This window comes from Chrysemys picta, chromosome 5 (assembly GCF_011386835.1).
Source record: "Chrysemys picta bellii isolate R12L10 chromosome 5, ASM1138683v2, whole genome shotgun sequence".
Classification (NCBI taxonomy): domain Eukaryota; kingdom Metazoa; phylum Chordata; order Testudines; family Emydidae; genus Chrysemys; species Chrysemys picta.
This window is the reverse complement of record NC_088795.1, coordinates 87,000,282-87,022,253: the sequence shown is the minus strand read 5'-3', so window position 1 is coordinate 87,022,253 and position 21,972 is coordinate 87,000,282. Positions and strand designations below refer to the sequence as shown.

General features: G+C 40.2%; 1 protein-coding gene across 9 annotated transcripts in view; it reads left to right on the top strand.

The window, feature by feature from the left end:
• Positions 1–21,972, top strand: part of MICU3 (mitochondrial calcium uptake family member 3) — a 120,628-nt gene that overhangs the window by 52,164 nt on the left and 46,492 nt on the right. For 5 of the 9 annotated variants that reach the window (XM_042841924.2, XM_024105388.3, XM_065598025.1 and 2 more), the window contains exons 5-8: positions 3,835–3,882; positions 10,733–10,815; positions 17,155–17,226; positions 19,821–19,859. In XM_042841924.2, coding sequence (XP_042697858.2) covers positions 3,835–3,882; positions 10,733–10,815; positions 17,155–17,226; positions 19,821–19,859 — 242 coding nt within the window. The remainder of the gene's footprint in view (positions 1–3,834; positions 3,883–10,732; positions 10,816–17,154; positions 17,227–19,820; positions 19,860–21,972) is intronic. The other 4 variants (XM_042841925.2, XM_065598023.1, XM_065598026.1 and 1 more) reach the window with 1 other exon arrangement.

The following is a 21,972-nucleotide window of genomic DNA, read 5'->3' as shown; positions in this document are numbered from 1 at the left end:
CAGGGATTTCCATTTAAACTGGGGAAGTGGGAGAAGAATTAAATATGTTTGTTTATCTTATTTTCTGAAATTAGGGGTGCAGCTAGGGCGGGAGAGGAAAGAGGTTCAAATTTGGTGAATTTACGTGTGTTTAAGGGTTCATTTGGGGGTGTGAAACCCTAGGTGGTTTGGTGTGATTAAATGATAGCTTAATCAACTGCCTTCCTTTTACATTATCCCCACATTCCAGCCTCAGTGGTAAGGACCAAAATTATCTGGGTATTTTTTCTTGTTTTTTGAGGGTAGGAGACATATCCATCATGGAAGCATTGCCCTTTTAGGATAAATGGCCTGGGTGTAGAATTATTATGTGATCTGTTGTATTGGAGAATATTTAGGGAGTGATTCTGAAGGTAACGGAGTTGAAGTTTTAGGGTGTTATTGGTAAAGGTGTTTGGGAGAGTGAATAGTCTTTTTAGATTGGCTTTGTAGCCCGCATTGAAGATCCTTGGTCTAGCATTGAGGTGTGGCAGCTATGACCATTCACTAACCACTGCAGGGGGCCAAAAGTGTTGAAAAATGTTGGTGTGTGTAGAGAATATGGTAGTATTGTATACAGAGAATTAATTGTGAGTGTTTGGATTCCTCCGTTCCTATATTCATGTATGGGAGGAGACAAATCAGGAAAATACCTTGTGAAGTCAAAATGCATAATCTCTGTTTCACTGGTTTTGCCTATAGTTAAGGACAAAAATTCCAGTCTTAGCTTCATACTGATAGGTGCAAGATCAGTAGCTAAAGTTTCAACAGTCCATGATTTAATTTGAGTCCCCAAGGCTTGTACGTACTAGCAAACATTGGCTGGGTGTTACCATTTTACCAGTTTGGGTACAGTTGGCTCAAGCTAGGTATTCTGTACAGTATTAGCCTAAAGAAGACAAGTGAAGATCTACTCTGCATGATTTCTGTATGCAGCCTGAAAAGCTGGAAGTTTCCTGCACCCAGGCTAGATTGATTACAATATGTTCATTTTGTGCGATTCCCAGGATGCATTTGAGTTGGAATAAATTCAGGAGTTCCAGCTGATGTGCTGCAAATTGTCCGTGTGAGCTGCTGACCCACCTTGGAGGTACCAAGGCTAATAGCAGTCAGTGATTTTAACATGTGTATGGATGACAAATTGTTGGAATGAGCTTTGGATTTCACAGCTACTGTGATGACCATGAAAAAATTCCAGGTGGTTCCTGGTTCAACTCTCACAGCTAGTCAGGTGTTTGGTTTGGGTTTGGAAGTTAGTCGTTTGGGGCTAGATTTTTAAAGGTATGTAGGCACCTAAAGATGCAGATAGGAGATTAATGGGATTTTCAGGAGCACACAGGTGATTAACTTGCATTGAAATAAATGGGAGTTAGGTGTGTAGGCACTTTTGAAAATCCCACTAGGCACCTGCATCTTCAGCCAGCACTTAAATACTTGAAAAAATCTGGCCCTTGAAGTTTGGCCAGTATTATAGACTAACTCATAACTCCTATGTTTTTGAGATAGTGCCCCTCCTATCATGTTGGGGACTAGGAACCAGGTTGGTGGTCTGTCCTTAAAGATTAATGGAGCTAAAGCCTTTCCAGTAGACCCTCAAGGCAATAATTGTTCCTTAAGCAGCCCATTTTGAAAAGAGTCCAGAATACCCCTAATTCACTGACCTTCTGGGCACGCTGCAAGATTATCTATTTACCTAGGCTTTTGGGGAAGAAGGAGCGCAATTTGTGGTAATGGGCGTATAATATGGATGTTGAATTCAATCCTGATTAATTATTTTCTGCAGTAAGAACCAGATGCTAGTTCAGAATTTTTTGTGATTGGATTTTTAACGTATCGCAAAAGTATTGAGAGGCCTAGAATAGGCACTTCATATATATCTAAATCAGTAAATAGTTCAGACTTTACACTTTTTAACAAAGCCTTAAAAATCAGTATTTAATTAAAATGTATAAGCTCATCTAATAAGAGCTGAATGTAAAATTCAAAGCATAATTAGAGCGTATGTATGGATACACAGAGGCAGCTAAATACTAAAATCTGTGTATTGTTAAGCAATGTGAGAATCAAAATTCCTAACAAGATATGTGTACTAACATTTAGTAAAATTATGACCCAAGCTTGAACATATTTAAACAGCTGACATCAGGAGAGAACACAGTTTTAATTGTAATTTGAAACCTTTGTATACTACCATAAGATACTTCCATGTGTCATAGTTGGGGTTTTGGAAAAACTTGATGTAATGCACCATACACATTAGTTTCAAGGGATGAGACTAATCTATGTTTAACCTAGTGTCTTAGTAGTAAGGCTGAAGTGTATTTGTAGAACAACTTACCTGGACTACAAACCACTCTCTGCTGGCGAGAGAGAGAGAGAGATTTTGGTTTTCTGACAGTTCCAAAATATCAGAAATTAATCTCACATTGAAATACCTTTTGGGTATTTTTAACTTGTTCTAAAAGATAAAGAAAATGAAGGGCTACGTTTGGAAAACAGGAGGAGGTGATTTATAACCCTGGGATTTATAACCATTAGTCCAGTGGCAGTGGTTCTTTACTAACCTTTACTACAGCCTGCACCCCTTTAGTTCTCAAAATATGTTCTCGCACCCCTTATCAAAAATGGTGCCTGTGCTTAATTTGTGTTTTTGATGATTTACGTTCTAAAATTTTTTGGCATGTCTCGCACCCCAAGAAAGGGCATCTCACACCCCCAGGGAGTGTGTGCACCCCAGGTTAAGAACCACTGGGTTAGAGCAATCACCTGGAATGTGGACAGCCTAAGTCTGGAGCAGAGTGCCTAAACCACCAGGCCATTGGCTGCCTGTTCTAGTGTGGGGCTCTCTCAATCTCTCCTTTTGAAGCTGTTCCATTTTGTATAAATAAATATTCATTGAAGCAGGAATTGGAATGTAGGTGTTCTCCCTCCCAGGTGAGTGTCCTGAGTACAAGGCTATAGATCAGGGGTCGGCAACGTTCGGCACACGGCTCGCCAGGGTAAGCACCCTGGCAGGCCGGGCCAGTTACCAGCACATCGCTCACCCGCGCTGCTTCTCGCCGCCCCCATTGCCCCGGGACGGCGAACCACGGCCAATGGGGGCCACGATCGGCCGAACCTGCCGTGTCAGCAGGTAAATAAAAGTGGCCCGGCCCGCCAGGGTGCTTACCCTGGCGAGCCGCGTGCCAACGTTGCCAACCCCTGCTATAGATAGTCATTCATTTTCACTCTTCCCGCCTCAATGACTGTTCAAGTATTTTATAAAAAGTGGAACAGCTTCAATGGGACAGAGTAAGAGAGCCCCCCCCCCTTTAGAATGCCCAATAGCCTGGTTGTTATGGTACTTACCTAGAAGGAGTGGAGCCCTGGGTTCAAGTCCCTGCTCTGGAGTGAAGATTTGAACCTGGGTCTCCCACTTCCCAAATGAGTACCCTAATCATTGCACTAAAGGTTATAAGGAGGGTGACAGTGCCCCCCCCCTTTTTTTTTTGTGAATAATGCCTAGATCCCTGTGTGAAATCTTGCCTGAAAAAGATTTCATTTTGTTAATGTTGAAATGATTCATTTTGACTTTTTGGGAATTTTTTTTTTTGACTGAAACAATTTGCTGGAATCTACGTGAATTTGCAAAATGTTTCAGTCAACCTAAATCTGCTTTCTGACTGAAAAAGTTTCATCTGAACAATTTTGTCCAGTTGTAATATATATATGTGTTAATAAAAAAGAAAAGAAAAGAAAGAAAACTCTAATTTTTCAAGCTTGACAAATGAAGGCTCATTAGAGTTGATATGACATGACACTTTTTTTTGTTTCTAGGTTTGATTTCCTACACAGAATATCTGTTTCTCCTTTGTATCTTAACAAGTAAGTATTCTGAAAAAAACTCACTGCAATTTTGTAAGTGGAGGATGTTTTGGAATTAATTGATAAACTTAACAGTAACAAGTCACTGGGACCAGATGGCATTCACCCAAGAGTTCTGAAAGAACTCAAATGTGATATTGTGGAACTATTAACTATGGTTTGTAACCTGTCCTTTAAATCAGCTTCTGTACCCAATGACTGGAAGATAGCTAATGTAACGCCACTATTTAAAAAGGGCTCTAGAGGTGATCCCGGCAATTACAGACCGGTAAGTCTAACGTCAGTACCGGGCAAATTAGTTGAAACAACAGTAAAGAATAAAATTGTCAGACACATAGAAGAACATAAATTGTTGAGCAAAAGTCGACATGGTTTCTGTAAAGGGAAATCATGTCTTACTAATCTATTAGAGTTCTTTGAAGGGGTCAACAAACATGTGGACAACGGGGATCCATGGACATAGTGTATTTAGATTTCCAGAAAGCCTTTGACAAGGTCCTTCACCAAAAGCTCTTACGTAAATTAAGTTGTCATGGGATAAGAGGGAAGATCCTTTCATGGATTGAGAACTGGTTAAAAGACAGGGAACAAATGGTAGGAATAAATGGTAAATTTTCAGAATGGAGAGGGGTAACTAGTGGTCTAGGACCAATCCTATTCACTTTATAGGGGGAGGGATAGCTCAGTGGTTTGAGCATTGGCCTGCTAATCCCAGGGTTGTGAGTTCAATCCTTGAGGGGGCCACTTAGGGATCTGGGGCAAAATCAGTACTTGGTCCTGCTGGTGAAGGCAGGGGGCTGGACTCAATGACCTTTCAGGGTCCCTTCCACTTCTATGAGATAAGTATATCTCCATATATTATTATTATTATTATTCATAAATGATCTGGAGAAAGGGGTAAACAGTGAGGTGGCAAAGACTGCAGATAATACTAAACTGCTCAAGATAGTTAAGACCAAAGCAGACTATGAAGAACTTCAAAAAGATCTCACAAAACTAAGTGATTGGGCAACAAAATGGCAAATGAAATTTAATGTGGATAAATGTAAAGTAATGCACATTGGAAAAAATAACCCCAACTATACATATAATATGATGGGGGCTAATTTAGCTACAACTAATCAGGAAAGAGATCTTGGCGTCACCATGGATAGTTTTCTGAAGACATCCACGCAGTGTGCAGAGGCAGTCAAAAAAGCAAACAGGATGTTAGGAATCATTCAAAAAGGGATAGAGAATAAGATGGAGAATATCTTATTGCTCTTATATAAATCTATGGTACGCCCATATCTTGAAGACTGCGTACAGATGTGGTCTCCTCATCTCAAAAAAGATATACTGGCATTAGAAAAGGTTCAGAGAAGGGCAATTAAAATGATTAGGGGTTTGGAACGGGTCACATATAAGGAGCGATTAAAGAGGATAGGACTTTTCAGCTTGGAAAAGAGGAGACTAAGGGGGCATATGATACAGGTATATAAAATCATGAGTGGTGTGGAGAAAGTGAATAAGGAAAAGTTATTTACTTTTAATATAATATAATTTATATTTAATAATATAAGAACTAACTAGGGGCCACCAAATGAAATTAATGGGCAGCAGGTTTAAAACAAATAAAAGGAAGTTCTTCTTCACACACAGCACACAGTCAGCCTGTGGAAATCCTTGCCTGAGGAGGTTGTGAAGGTTAGGACTATAACGGGGTTTAAAATAAATTCATGGAGGTTAAATCCATTAATGGCTATTAGCCAGGGTGGCTAAGGAATGGTGTCCCTAGCCTCTTTGTCAGAGGATGGAGATGAATGGCAGGAGAGAGATCACTTGATCATGACCTGTTAGGTTCACTCCCTCTGGGGCACCTGGCATTGGCCACTGTCGGTAGACAGGATACTGGGCTGGATGGACCTTTGGTCTGACTCAATATGGCCATTCTTATGTTCTTATATGCTCTTATGTAAGATTCTGAATTTATTCCAAAAATTATATTAATTATATGGGGAAAAAAATCACATGCATCTTTTCCATATAACTTGGCCACTGTATTGTCCCAGTGTAATCTCGTAACATTTCAACTGAAGTGTTGTATTACATAAAGCACCCTTTACTGAAAATGAGAGATTAGGGATTATCAGATGAATTGAACATCAGTTTGTAGTGTATAATCTCAGTCCTCTGAAATTGCTGCATAAATTGTTAGATAAATTTATTAAAGTTTATAAAGGACTTTTGAAGATGGAGAGAGATACATAAATTGTAAATATTATTTTTCAATCTATGTATGATATCCGCTTACATAGTTTTAAAAAATCTGTTGAAACTGAGCCAAACATTTATTTGTAAACAACAAATACCAACAAAATTAAATATTTGTTTAGTCTTCCACCTGGAAAAACAATATAGAAGAATGTAGAAGGTGTAATTGTTTGATTGTACTAGAGTCAATTATGTATAGTATAGATTTTCCATAACTAACACATTTGTTTGAGATTTTAGATTTGTAAATTAAAAATTTACAAACTAGTTTTAGAAGTTTTGTTAACTTCAAATAGTAGGCTTTTAAAACTGTCATCTTTTGGAATTTAAAAATCAAACACAAAAACCACAACGGTGCTTCATTTATTTGGGCATTTCATGCAAGAATTCTCGACTGTAAGCATGGAATCATGTATACAGGATTGTATGTGTCAGAACCCAGTTCTTTTCAATCCAGACTTTTCAAAGAGGTTTATATGAGAAACTAATATCTCAGATGTAGAGCTAGGGGCTCTTCTTTCATAAGAAGTTAAGGGAGAAGAAAACCCCATGTTCTACATAAGCTGAAAGCTCTTCTCCAGAGAGAAAGTGTATTCATCATTGAGAAAAAGGCCGCAGCAGTGAAGTGGGCTATGGACTGCCTAAGATACTATTTGCTGAGGAACCCTTTTTCTCTGATCACAGATCTCCCTAAATGGAGCCCTGGCAGGCACCCAGTGCTGACAGCAGGAGCCCAACAGGCACCTGGCGCTGACTTGTAATTTGGGGATGCACTGAAGATCTGAACCCTAGTGTGCCCGGCAGGGACTGAAGCCCCAGCAGGGGCTGAAGCTCCGAGCTCCAGTGCACCTGGCGGGGCTTCATTTAGGGAGGTCGGGGGGAACCTACCCCCCCCCCCCCAGTTACGAGTCAGCCCCGGGCGCCAGCTCCTCCGAACCCACCAACACACAGCCAGTCACTCCTCTACCTGCACTAGACCCCCCCACACACACTAACTGCTCATGGCACCCCAGAGCTTTGTGGTCTGGTCAAAAGCATCTAGCAATCTGGATTTTTCCCACAGTCTCCCTATTGACTACCCCTGCTCTAGAATATTTTGGTTGAGGAGCTTCCCTGAATTTGTTTTCCATTACAGATAATATCCATAAAATGGACTAGTGTCTGACCAAAAATGAGATTCTTTATCATAGGTAAGAAGTGAATGGGAGGTGCCTTATCCATTTGTTGACTGAAGAATAAAATTGTTCAAATGTCTGAATGGTAGAAGTTAAACTGGAATTTTCAAAATCCAAACAGCTGAGGTTATGAACTGATGCCATTTTTAGGTAACTATGGCAGAGTTAGAAGAGGGCTTTAGCCCATCATTGCACAGGGCCACATGTAAAGGCAAGAAATTATTACTAAACTGAATAATGTAATAAACTTTTGAGTTTAGGCTAATATGACTGGGTTTTCAATTCTTCTTTCCAAGTACTAAAGAGACCTACTAGAATAATGGTGTACATGTGGAGTAAATGCAATCATTGCATACCTTTTTATAGAGATGGAATATATGGCCATAGGACTGGGCTTTAAATTGGCTTGTCAGCTGTTCCTCTTGCCAATATCAGGGAACATGAGTATGGATTGTTTTAGTTGGTAGCTTTAAGTCCTGACCAAGGGCACATAACAGCATCTCTTTAGTCAATGGGAGATCTATTTTTTCCAACCAAACTTTTGGCCAGTCAGTTTAATAAAAATGTCATTTGATATTTTAAAAGGAAAATCGTATTGGAAGATTCTCTGAAGGATTCATTTAACATCTTAGTCTCCATTTTTTTTCTAGTCCTGCCTTGGCATTTAGAAGTTGAAAGGAAATGGTATTCGTAATTCTCTGAACCTCTCTAGTTAATAAATTACTGGTACTTTGGTATACCAAAATGTTCTATTAGCCTCTTATTATTATTTCCAAGTCATTTGATACTTTCTGTCCTCAGGTGAGACATTAATTCTTATAAAAGTCAATGGAGTTACACATAGGGTGAATCTGTCCCCTTATATTTAATTGCTAGGCTTTTGAAATATAATCGAGCTCAGTGGGATGGGGGAGAGTGCATGTGTATCAGCTTTTATTTGCTTAACATAAGTAATACAGTGCTAAACAGAAGAAGACTTTACAGCTCTTGAAAAAAGAACAGGAGTACTTGTGGCATCTTAGAGACTAACAAATTTATTAGAGCATAAGCTTTCGTGGACTACAGCCCACTTCTTCGGATGCATATAGAATGGAACATATATTGAGGAGATATATAGATTGGCCTCTCAGAGTTGGCAAGACAACTCCAACCTGTTCACGCTCCCCGCACGTGTGTATACACATCTCCTCAACACATGCTCCACTCCACATGCACCCGAAGAAGCGGGCTGCAGTCCACGAAAGCCCACGCTCCAATAAACCTGCTAGTCTCTAAGGTGCCACAAGTACTCCCGTTCTTATTATTACTACTGGCATTGTTATTCATTATTATTTAAACAGCACTGTGGGTGTGCATGGTGCTTTACAAGTACGAAATCTGGCAAAGTCCCAGACCCTTGTACCTTACCGTATTAATTGCCATTAGGATGCCACAATGGACTTGTCATAAAAACTGGTCCGGAATTGTTCTCTCAAAAATGCCGATTCAGCAAAACACAAAGTATGCATGGGAAAGGGTAAGTTTTTTGACAAATTCCTGTGTTGAAAACTTTTGAATAAGACAAAATTTGTCAAAACATCCCATCTGGACATTAAAAAAAAAAAAAGTCAATGTTTTGATTCAAAATAACTTTTTGTTTTGAAATATAAATTAATTTATAGTATTTGCTGTTTTTTTAAATCAAAATTAAATGTTTCAGAATTATCAAAATGAAATATTTCAACTGACCCAAACTGATTTTTCCCCCAGTACTTGTGGCACCTTAGAGACTAGCAGGTTTATTGGAGCGTGGGCTTTCGTGGACTGCAGCCCGCTTCTTCGGGTGCATGTGGAGTGGAGCATGTGTTGAGGAGATGTGTATACACGCGTGCGGGGAGCGTGAACAGGTGGGAGTTGTCTTGCCAACTCTGAGAGGCCAATCTATATATCTCCTCAATATATGTTCCATTCTATATGCATCCGAAGAAGTGGGCTGTAGTCCACGAAAGCTTATGCTCTAATAAATTTGTTAGTCTCTAAGGTGCCACAAGTACTCCTGTTCTTCTTTTTGCGGATACAGACTAACACGGCTGCTACTCTGAAACCTTACAGCTCTTGGTTATTCCTGGTCTTGAGATTCTGTTACTTGCCTTGTCCCTATTTCCCTTTTCCTTGTGTCCTCTAAATATATTTCCTTGTTAAATCTGTTCTGTGAGTGATATCTTAAATTTCATTTGCTGCCCCGTTTGTTTTTTTGCCATAATTCACAAGATACTAAATTGTTTGCTTACTTTGATATTGCTAGATTTTTAAAAGGTTTATTACATAGGCTTCTAATATAGCCTGGCTTTTGAATTCTCTTGTTTAGTCTTTACTAGTCTTTATCTGTATTCTCTTAAGATGTCATTTCTTCTGGCTGTTTCCAAAGCTTTTAAAGACAACAATGAGTGATTTGTAGGGTATTTTAAAAGAGAGCCTGTTTACTCTCTTCCACTAAGATAAGGTTGTCTTTAAGACTGTCACTTCTCACCTAATGCTGTTCAGGATTTCACCTTGGTCAGTCTGTTGTTTCTCTTATTGTCCTTAGCAAGTTCTTGTTCCTGGATAGTAGAAGCCAGTTTTTATAAAATTGAAGGTAACAAGATTGTAAGTTAAAATTTGGATGATATTTCATCATTGCAAAAACCTTATAAGTTTGGGGGGGCTTATTAACTAATTTTGATGGGTCATGCTTTTCCAAGCAAAAGTTGTACAAATGGATTGGCTGTGTGTGTTTTTGCTGAGTAAAGCTGGCTTTGAATTAAGGTGCATTGTGCCAGCAACATGATAGTCTCTATTTATCTGACATTCCAATCAACATAATTTTCAGATCAGAAATGTGGAATCAGATATATATCTTTTCAGAATCACTATTTGGACTTCAGTGCCACAGCTGATCCTCACTTCAATTAAGCAGTATTGTAAATATATATATATATATATATTTTAAATCTCCTAATACTGTAAGCACATAACCTCCCCTCCCCAGCGCCACCCTCCCCACCACACACACAATGGGTTTTTCCTCAGTTTCCACAATGACTCTGGGAGGAACATTGGCCCTACCCTCAGGAGATGACAACAGGGAATAGCCATGCGTGATTGCTTCTCCCTCCTCAATACCAAACCAGCCACTGCTCCAAGATGTTTTACCCCCCCCCTTTTTTTTAATCTATGAACTTTGAGGTGTGCATTCAGTTTCTGAAATGTTGAAAGTGAAACAAATGTATAAGGTGAGATCTCTAGCTGCTGTAAGTCAGTTATACACTGTTTATATATGCACAACTATACTGATTTACACTAGTGGAGGATCTGGTCTAAAATATTCAGTTCATATTCATAAAGGTTAAACTTTTATCATTTATTTTTGCAAATAATTGACAGTCATATTCTTTTTCTGGCAGAGCCTCATGCAGGTTTTAAAATAGCTTTCAACATGTTTGATACTGATGGCAATGAGATGGTCGACAAAAAGGAGTTCTTAGTGGTATGTATATTAGATATTGCCCTTTGATCAGTTTCTGAGTATTTTGACATAATCTTGCTATCATTCTACTTTTATGTTTAAATTCTTTATGACAATGAGAGATTGCATAAAATGGTAAGTAACTGTAAATGTCAACTATTTATAATGGCGCATAGATGTACTGCATGGGGTGTGGGACTTGGACCTGTTCTGGGGACCACCAATAGTGCTTTGAAGTTGAATTGCCATTTCCCTTCTACTCCTTTTGTTGTTGATAATAAATTTATCAAATAAAATTCCTTTTGGGCTAATATTGCCACAGCTGTGATCAGCAGTTACTTGAGCTAGACACACTTTGGTATAACAAGGAGGGAGCTTGTGGCAGGATGTTCTCCAGGTGGCCCCTTGACTTTGTCGTTTATTTCCCCACTTGGTCCAAAATAACCTGAATCTGTTGACTTTCATGACATGCTGCAAGGCCAATCTATTTTGGGAACCATTTGGAGAGGCTCTGAGGTGGAATTGAGATATTGCTGTGCTGCTTAGCCCCACCATATCATTAAGGTCCGATTTCATCAAAAAGCATATTGATTTCAGGTGAAGACTTACAGTGAAGCACATGCTGAAGTGATTTGCTGAATTGAGCCCTTAGTGATTTTATTACACCTGGATGATCTAGGTGGCAAGGCTGACTGGGGTCTGAATAATTTGTATTTTTAAATAATGGCAGGGCACCTAGAGCTTTTGGATTAGGTGTTGTGACAGATATGACAATTTCCTGCAATATCATTGGGAGCTCTTACTGTATTAAGTTTATGTATCATTGTGGGCCAGGGATTGTTTGTAACTCCATGGGGGAAAGTAACCACAGCCCTCCAGGAACTAAGAACAGTGGAGTGTGATTGGGTACTCACTCAGGATATAACACATCCAGAGAGGGACCACGTCCTGGGGAGGCTCAGCTATACTAGTTCACAGGAGCGGCAGGTTTGTATAATTATTGGTGGTCCCAAGAACAGGTCCAAGTCCCACCCCCCAACAGGGGTGCTGGGGTGAGGGCTGCAGGGTGGGGCCGGGGATGAGAGGTTCCTGGTGCAGGAGGGGGCTCAGGGCTGGGGCAGAGGGTTGGGGTGCAGGGGGTGAGGGCTCTGGTTGGGGGTGCGGGCTCTGGGGTGGGGTGGGGCCGGGGATGAGTTTGGGGTGCAGGCAGGCTGCCCCCGGCTGAGACCAGAGAGGAGCATTCCCCTCATCCCTCTCCCCACCGGCAGCAGTGAGCTCTGGGGCAGGAGCCCCCTCTCCACTCCCGGCAGCACACTCACCTCACACCACTGTCACTGCACGTTCTCTTAGAGCCCCTCTCAGGTCCAGGAATCCCCCTCGCCTCCCCTGTGGTGGGTGCAGGGGGGGCTGCCATCACATGTGCGCCTCCTCTCCTGCTGCTGCCCCTCACTGTAGCCTCGCTGGGGGTGGGGGATGGGGCTGCCCCTTGCCCAGCGTGGGGCAGGAGCGGTGACTGCGGGCACGGGGGCCCCCTGTGTTGGTGGACGATCCCGCTGGAAAAGCGAAGGGTCTGTCCGTCTGAGGCGTAAGGGCAGGGTCAGCCTGGGTCAGACCGGCCCTGGCACTAGTGGCTGCGGGTCACTGGGACCTTGCGGCGGCAGTTGATGCCAGGAGCTGGCATTGCGGAGTGCAGCGCAGAGCTGCAGGGGGCAGCCACCCGCTTGAGGCAGGGATGCTATGGGACCTGGGGGGAGAAGCGTGGGGACAGCACGCGGGGGCCGGGATACCCTCGGGGGAGGGGGCAGGTGGGGCCTGAGGAGAGACCCGGTCCCATACATTGGTGGAGCTGGGGCCCCGGGCCCTGAATTTGCTGGAGCATGGGCACCACGGGCCCATATAACTCGCCATCCCTGCTAGTTCCACTGGATTCTCCAGAAGCCAAAGACAAAGGAAGGACTTTAGGTAATTAACCTGAGTTTAAGCTGACTCAGGGGCTTCATTATGTTCCGGAAAACAGACAGGGCCTTCTGTCCAAGAGAAGGGCCCCAATCCTTGGGGAAGGGTTGGAAGGACTGATGCCAACCAGGGGTGATCACTGTTAAGCTTAATAGCATGCACGTAGGGTTTTTTTTATTGTTTTAATATGTTTTCTCTGAAATGCTTTTTTACTTTACGACTAAATGGCTCACATGAGATGGCTAGGCTTAGTCCCTGATTCTACCCTGGGTTTATCACTGTTCCCATGTGGAGTGCCTGTGCATAGTGTATTACAGGATGAGGGCCTTCATTGGCTCCATATAATTTCTAGCAGGCAAAACCTCCACCATAATAACTGGGATAATTTGTGCTAGTCTCTGCTAAATCAAAGTGTGAATGGATATATGGGCTGAAACAATCTGTCATCTGTGAAGCACATTGGCAGGGATATGTAAAATATTGATTTTTGTTGTGCCCTCACTGTTATACTACAATAGAGCCTCAGAGTTAGGGACACCTCGGGAATGGAGGTTGTCCGTAACTGAAGTGTTCGTAACTCTGAACAAAGCGCAGTTTGGGCTGCAGATCCAGTGGCTGACTCTCCAGCCTAGGCTTCAGCAGCAGCTGAGCTCCTTACTCAGCGCAGGCATGACTTTGCAAGCTTGTCCTTCGTGTGTGTGTGTGTGTGTGTGCGCGTGAGACAGAGAGAGAGAGAGAGAAAAAAGAGTGTCCCCCTCTCGGTAGCGGGGGGTGTAAAAACAGCCCGTTCCCCTTCCAGCTGGGGGAGGGTGGGTAAAAATAGCACATCTCCCTCCTGGCGGGGTAGGGGTGAAAGCAGTGCAGACCCCAGCCCTGCTCCTGCTCTGCTGGATCCAGCTGCCGTGGGCTGGCAGCCCCAGCGTCTTGCTGTAAATGGCTGCCCTGCACATGGGGGTGGGGACAGGCAGCCCAGATGTTCCTACCTTTAAGATGCAATACAGCAGGGGTCGGCAACCTTTCAGAAGTGCTGTGCCGAGTCTTCATTTACTCACTCTAATTGAAGGTTTTGCGTGCCAGTCATACATTTTAACGTTTTTAGAAGGTCTCTTTCTATAAGTCTATAATATATAACTAAACTATTGTTGTATGTAAAGTAAATAAGGTTTTTTAAAAGGGGATGGTATAATGGGCTAGCCTAATTTTGGCAATTAATTGATCTTTGATATTAGCAATAATTATGCCCAATGGCCTGTGATGGGATGTTAGGTGGGGAGGGATCTGAGTTACTACAGAGAATTCTTTCCTGGGTGTCTGGTTGGTGAGTCTTGCCCACATGCTCACGGTTTAGCTGATCGCCATATTTGGGGTCGGGAAGGAATTTTCCTCCAGGGCAGATTGGCAGAGGCCCTGGGGGGTTTGCGCCTTTCTCTGCAGCGTGGGACACGGGTCACTTGTTGGAAGATTCTCTGCACCTTGTAGTCTTTAAACCATGATTTGAGGACTTCAATGGCTCAGACACAGGTTTGATACAGGTGAGATTCTGTGGCCTGTGTTGTGCAGGAGGTCAGACTAGATGATCATAATGGTCCCTTCTGACCTTAAAGTCTATGATTCTATGCAGAGCCCCCGGACTGGTGGCCAGGACCCGGGCAGTGTGAGTGCCACTGAAAATCAGCTTGCGTGCCGCCTTCGGCGCGCGTGCCATAGGTTGCCTACCCCTGCAATACAGGCACAGTACAGTATTTGCCTTTTTTTTTTTGTCTCTACTTCTGACTGATTTGTTACTTCTGGTTTCACATGGTGTCCAGTTGACCGGTCAGTCTATAACTCTGGTGTCCGTATCTTCAAGGTACTACTGTAAATAAAGGAATTAAGTTGCTGTTGTCTCTTGCAAACAGAGAGTTCCCCTGCTGAAGAATCATTTTCCAAGACTCAGAAGTGCTGTTTATGCTAGCAAGAGTTTGGAATAAATTGTATTTAATAAATTGACTTCTGATATGTCTTCTTTGAACAGTAGAATGCTAACACATGGTGTAATGTGCTGAGTTCTCCCACTTTTGGCCTTTGTCTCTGTTTCCTTTTTATGGGACTTTATGGGCTAGATTCTTCTCAATGCCAAGATCTGCACCTCCCCTCCTGTGACAAGCAGGCCATCAGGGAGTCAGTTTTAACGCTCTGATTCTCAAGCCGTAGTGGCTCCAGCCCCAGCTTTGGTGTAAGCTTTAGGCCTTAACTGATGTAAACTGGCTATGAACCTTATGCACGCATAGCCCTGCTGAGAATTGGCAAAGTGTAGCAATGTTCTGACATAGTCCCTGAGTAGAAGTTGATGATGGGGAGAAGTTAGAGTTCAGTAGTCACTCCATCAGTATTGTATCGGATGAGATCTCTGTCTTTCCCTCCCGTGGAGGAATTCTTAATTAGCCACTTGCAGTCAGGATGTAGCTCTTTTCTGTTACTCAGGCGATGAGTAGAATCTGGACTGCATATACAAATCTGGCTCTGGTGTTTTCCTTGATCTGAAAAAATAAATTATCTAGATTTAGAATGTGTATTGTGTTTTGTGTACAGGGGAAACATAACAGCCGACATATCAACAGCACCTATAGGGCATAAAATATTACAAACTTTTGAGAGACACAATGCAAATCTTGGGCATAATTGGGCCCTGTATATGATATACTATAAACTGTTTAAAAAGTACTGAAAACCATGATATCACACTAATAGTAAGGTTTATTACACTTTATACAAGTCAGTTTAACTGTATAATTACTTTAATTATGCAGTGTATAGTATATGAGTGCCAACTATGTGGTATTTCATCCATCATATAACCAAATGAGTTACTTGTTACATTGTGTTATAATAAAGACAGGTTATCAGTTTGCTAAAACTGAAATTTTGACTTTTCATCTGAATTTGGAATGAGAAAATGTTTTGAAATCTCAAATTCTCATGGGATGGGAAAATTATTTCCCATGTAGGTTTAGTATAAATAAATTAAGGTTTTCACAGCAACATTAATTTGTCTAAATTGTACATATAGTTTTGTGTAAATGACGATATATATTTCATCAGTGTAAATAGTAAACCAAAATACTACATATCTTAAATGTGCAACATGGACTAATTAACATTGCTATAGGAACACTTTTGCATTTTTTGGCTGTTTAGCCTATAAGTTCTGAAACGTAATACTGCATTAATCTATGTTTTGCAGTTGACAATATCTAACATATGATTGACATAATATATAAATGGACTTTATAAAGATTTAGATAACCATGCATGGGTATTATGCTAATCCTTTTTAAGAGGTTTGATTATAAACACATTTGATTCTTCTTTTACTATGATTTTTGGCTCTATATTGTGATGGAAGTTGTAAGGTAATACAGATTTAAATGGAAAATTCATACTATTTCACTCTTCTGGAACTATCACTGCTAAGTAGTTAATGATAAGTGATCTATTTTCTTGATTTACATATTCAGGTGATGAAATTAATGTAATTAATTTGTTGTAACCTGTGACCATAGAAACATTGTCCTTAAGATTAATTGTGCTATTACACAAGGGATCCAGATCTGATTTTTGATCTCAGATGCTTGTTTTGCAGGCTGTCAAAACAGAGAATAGTATAGAGGTGATTCTTTTTCTGTTGTTCGAAAGATTAAGGGATTTGTGCTGCTACTTTGGTCACTGCTGGTTGAGATTGAGAGCTTCACTCCTGCTCCTTAGTCTTGGGGCACAGTAGCATTGCAACACTGATAGCTTGTCAATAGAATAGACCCAATAGAATGACCAGATAACTCCTGGTCATGAGCCAGGAGTTATGCTCTGTTTACCAGAAGTAATTATTTCATGGGTATGAGTAAGAGACACAGATGTGACTTTTCATAGAATTATAGAAATTGTAGATAGGAAAAAATCCATTAGGTCATCTGGTCCATCACTTTGGGTTTGTAGCATTATTCCCAACAGTGTATTCTCCAGAATTTGTCTCGTCCAGTTTCAAATACTAAAACGATGAGAATGATGTAAAACTCTGAGGACCCTGAGGCCCTTGCTCTAAAATATGTGTTCCCTAAGGGTGCTGTTTACATTGTATTTTATTTAAAAACAAACAATTATTTTTGCCTTTTCATATGGAGGAGAAGGGGGTCAGGAGAGCTGGAGATTAGAAGGTGAGAGTCTGAGTATAAGGTAGTACAGTTTTGGAACATTTATCTATCCCTGGTCATATAAAATGATAATTCTGTTAAAACTATATTTAATAGCTAAACTTTTTACAGCATGTGTATGTAGACATATTGACACACAGGGGCAATTCTGCACTGTTTGTTACGTGCATAGTAGCTCTGTTTCTGAATCAGAAGATAAAATTGGCTTGTTTTGCAGCTTCAAGAGATATTTAGAAAGAAAAATGAGAAGAGAGAAAGAAAAGGAGATGAAGAGAAACGTATAATGTTGGTAAGTAAAATTAGAATAATTGTAGGTTTGTGATTCTTGAATTTTTTTATGTAGCTCAAAAGTGTGGTTATATTTATTAATTAAGAAGAATATTTATTTAATGTTACTAATCACTTTTGAGATTTCTGAGCAACTCCAGGTACCATATCGAATCACATAACTCCTTACAATGTAAAGGATCAATTTGATTCTAAGCCTGTTTATTGAGAGGAGAATAATAAGTACTCCTGGGGGAATTCTGCACCAAAAATTAAAACAATCTATGCACAATATTTTAAAATTCTACAAAATTCTGCATATTTTATTTGTCAAAATAACACAATATAATCACACCAATTTCAATTAGGTTAGTAATTTATTTCAAAATACATGTGGGCAGGTATGTCTGTAACAATATGGAAAAAAAAGATTCAGGAAATGTTTTTTGACAAATAGAATCCTTAGTAGGCATATTAATTGCTGGGAAAGAGCCCAGCTGTGGGTGAGAGAAATATATTTGGGGTTTTGGGGGGAGGAGAATTGTCATTGAGCCTCCCCCATGCAGACCCTGGTTGACCCCTAGCCTCTCTCATTCAGTCAGGCACATCTGCCTCTGTCCCCATGTGTGCCTCCACCCCCACTCAGCCATCCCATCTCCCCCCCCCCCTTGTCCCCATGTGTCCCTGCACCCTCACTCCCATTCAGCTCCCACCCCAGTATGCTCCCCACTAGTCCTTCTGAATCCCACACACACACACCCCAGCAGCTCGATGTGACCTACACTGCCTGTCCCCCCACCATATCCTGTGCCTCCTGACCCAGCCTCACAGGCAGGGTGCTGTGAGGAACACCGCCTCGTCTCTTCCCTATCCACAGCTGGGGCTGTTCCTGCCCAGAAGTGGCTGCTCTCTGTTCTGGTGCCACAGCAGCCCCTGCTGGGTGAAAGGCATAACTGCAGCACCTCTCCAGCAGAATATATTTTCTGAAGCGAAAAAAAAGTTTTGCGTGGGAATGAATTCTGCACATGTGCAGTGGCGCAGAATTCCCCCAAGAATAAATAGGATCATTTTGGACCTAAAAGCGAGCTACAAAGTTCCTGAAAAAATAAATGTTGTAAGATCCCCAAAGAGGAAAAATATACATAGCTGTTATTTTAAAATACAATTACAGTAGCATTTTATTTTATTTTTTAAATCAATAATTTACTCTGAATCTAAGAAGTCTAGTAGACTTTCTAATGTAGTCTTCTACCATAATGAGAGTGAATTACCTCACTACCATCTTAAATGTAAGTTGAAAGACTCCCTTCATGCTGATCTTCTTTTCTCTCTCCCTCATAATTTTCTCAGAAATGTTCATATGGACTTACTATTTTCATACTTAATTTCAGCCCAAATCCGTTGACACATTTGAAGAAATGTGCTTCTTAGTTTGCTTATCTTTTAATTTATGATTTTGTACTCAGACTGAAATCTTTGTATTGAAGCACCTTATTTTCATTGTTCTTGTGAACAAGGTTTATTGAAAGATCACTGAATATGGTTCACCAGAGAGATCACTAGTTAAACATGTATATGTATGTCTGAAAATCTTCCCTCTGTGTGAGTTAAAAATGCCACAAAAATTAAGTACTGTGCATGACCACTACATTTTTTCAATTGATGATAACTATTTGTGAAACATATGTCTTCATTTCAAATTAACTTGTTCTTACTGAAGACTATCGGTCAAATCTTGGGGTTTACTTTTATGTATGTGAAAGGCCAAGGAGTAGTGTAAAAGTTGTGGTTTGGCTGCAATAGGTGAGGCAGCAGCAGGGGCTTATGTCCCTGTAATCTCAGTGGTAGGTCTCTACCAATCCTGCTTTGGAAAATGGGTGGATTCATGCACTGTGCAAATCGATTGGGCCAAAACCCCACATTGGAGGTACCACTTGGATATATCTGCTTCTTATGCCTATGGCTACCATTATGGGTACTTGGGGATATAGATTCTAGCCCTCAGCTCAACAACTGTTTTGTGTACAGCAAAATCCTTTTATTTATTTATTTGAATTTTAAAAGCATAACATAAAAGCATATTTATCTGGGGCTGTCTGTGTGCTCTCTTCCCAGAGGCTGGCCCCCAAACCACAAGAAACTTGAATGTTAGGAGCTACCACATTTTTGAATAACCCAAGCACAGAAAAGAATATTTGTTCACCCTAAGGGACACAACTTTTTTCACATTGGCAAACATTTTTAATTGCTCAGTTAATTTTATTGACATGTTTAGGCCAAGTCTAAGCAAAAGAAACTTCATCCTAGAAGGAAAACTTTTGAGAATATTACAGAGACAAAATAGGGGGGTAGAATAGCATATTTCTTGTAACTTAAATTTATCATGGTTGCAATGTACTCAACTCTGTACTTTTTTCTGTTTTAAGAGTCTTAAAAACAAGATGTAAAAAAAGAAAACCATTTGCTTTCCGCCATTTAAAAAAAATACCAACGTTTCTAGTAACATGTAAGATAAAGACTTGCCTATCCTAACCTATTGTGTTGTCTTCTTTCTCTTTCTTTTTGGTTTCATTCTGAAATGTGGTACTTCACTTCACCATTTTTGCTGTATGTCAGCGCCTTCAACTCTATGGATATCATACTTCTACTAACAGTGTATGTACTCTAAATATTTTCTGTGTATATAGTTTTCACCAGTGAGATGGAATCATTTGTTATAACAATTGGCTCTTTATCAAGTAAATGAATTTTACTAGTATAGGGTCTTATTCAGTCAAAAGTATACTCTGTCTTCAGGGCCATAGAAGGCTGCAGATGCTTGCTACAGGCATAGAGTAACAGGCTGGCCCATCCAGAGGAGAAATGGATGCCTCTGGATAGGTAAAAAGGAGAAATAGAGCTGGTCTGTATTAAGGAGTTGTAGACCTACTCTGGGTGGGGTGGTGAACCTATTTAAATAAAGTCCCCCAACAACAATTAGTAATAAAAATAGGGGGTAGGGGAGACATAACAGTAGAGCCTTCAGTAATAACCATATTCCTAGGGTTCGGTCAGTTTCCCAACATCTTATCCTAATAGGGCATAGGGGAAGAGAAGGTCTCAACCATTTTTTTCTTGCACTGTTTGTTCATAAAATAAAACAAAACTACTTCAGAGTAGGATGAGAACAGGGGCTGATGGTAGAGAGCCCAAGATGAGGACAGACTTTATTACACTTGATTACTCTTGGGGCAGAGGGTGGAAGGAATTTTCAGATTGATGAACTCTGTCCTTTGACCTTTCAGAGTAGAGCAGATTTAGACTCCTTTAAAAAGGTCCCCCCGGTTGCCTAGCATAAAAAAGCCAGGGAAGAACCCAAGCCTCAGTCTTCATGGTTATATGGGGAGGAATTCATTCTTTTGAGCCAGATTAGCATGATAATTAGTCTGGATGGAGTTTGTGACTGCATTTATAGAAAAGGGGCTAGGATTTGAAGTTGTATATACAGTTCTGTTTCCCATGACTTTTGTAGCTGTGCAGCATTAATAAGAATAAAAAATGGTAAGAACTTTTTTATCCCTGAACTGAACACATGCAGTGCCATTTTTACATAGTACTGTTTCTGATCATGCCTACATTTTAACTCTGTCACTTTGTCTTTCATACAATTATGCCCAGGTAAGGCAGCACAGACATGTTAAATACATACCTGTTCAATAAGATGATAGTAAGGCAAAAAGTATGCTCTATAGTCTTGACTTGAAGTCTATTGAAGCCTTTCTGTTGACCTTAGTGTGCTTTGGATCATGCCCTATGTCAGCGTGAAAGACTTAATGCTTCATATTTCTATATTTCCTTCCTTTTATAGTTTAACAAAACTTACCTTTAAGCATTTCTAAATTTATAATAATTTTCTGACTCTAGTAAAAAAAAAAGTCTATTTTTATACTCACATTTAGAAAAATAAACCAGCACAGTGGTGGTTTTAAATTGTTTTAAATAAAAGAAATGGGTGGTACTAATGGTGAATTACATCTATTTGCATGCTATTGAATGTGGACCTGGAATTGGAATAATGAACACTTTTATATTTCTATCATTGAAAGCCCAAACTCTGAGGTCCTGAGCACCCTCAGCTTCCATTGAAATCTGGGGCAATTGAGTGTACTCAGAACTTCATAGTATCAAGCTCTGAAGGCTACATCTTACATAAGATGTATCTATAAATGGGTCTGAGTAATTTGATTATTTCTGTCTTTTCATATTACACATGATATTTCTCTGGAGCTAAGCTGGTGCATGCTGTGAATGTGTATTAAGACTAGTACAGCATGAGTTGCATGTGGGTTTTGATTAGCTGAATGCAATCTTATTATTGATGGTTATTATAAAAGTAACATGTAGAAAAATAAAATGTGCATGCTTCAGAAATACTAACTTCATCAGTACTAATCAGTTTTTGTCAGATAAATTAAGTACATCACCAATAAGACAGGTAATTCAATGAATAATTATGTAATAGTATGTGTATCTAAATAAAGGATGAGGTGGTCAAAAGTATATGTAACTTCTTGAGGCAGTGATTTATGTTGAACATTTTTTTTTACTTATTTGGCATATTTTGTCTATATTTTATGGTTTAAGAAGAGATATTCTTGTCTAACTTTTTAGTTAATGTTTTAAAAAAATGAAGTTTCATTGACTAAAATATACATAATCAACATGATGCATCAGCAGTTGGATCAAAACCAGTTTATCTATATTTAGATAAAGTGCTTCATAACATGAT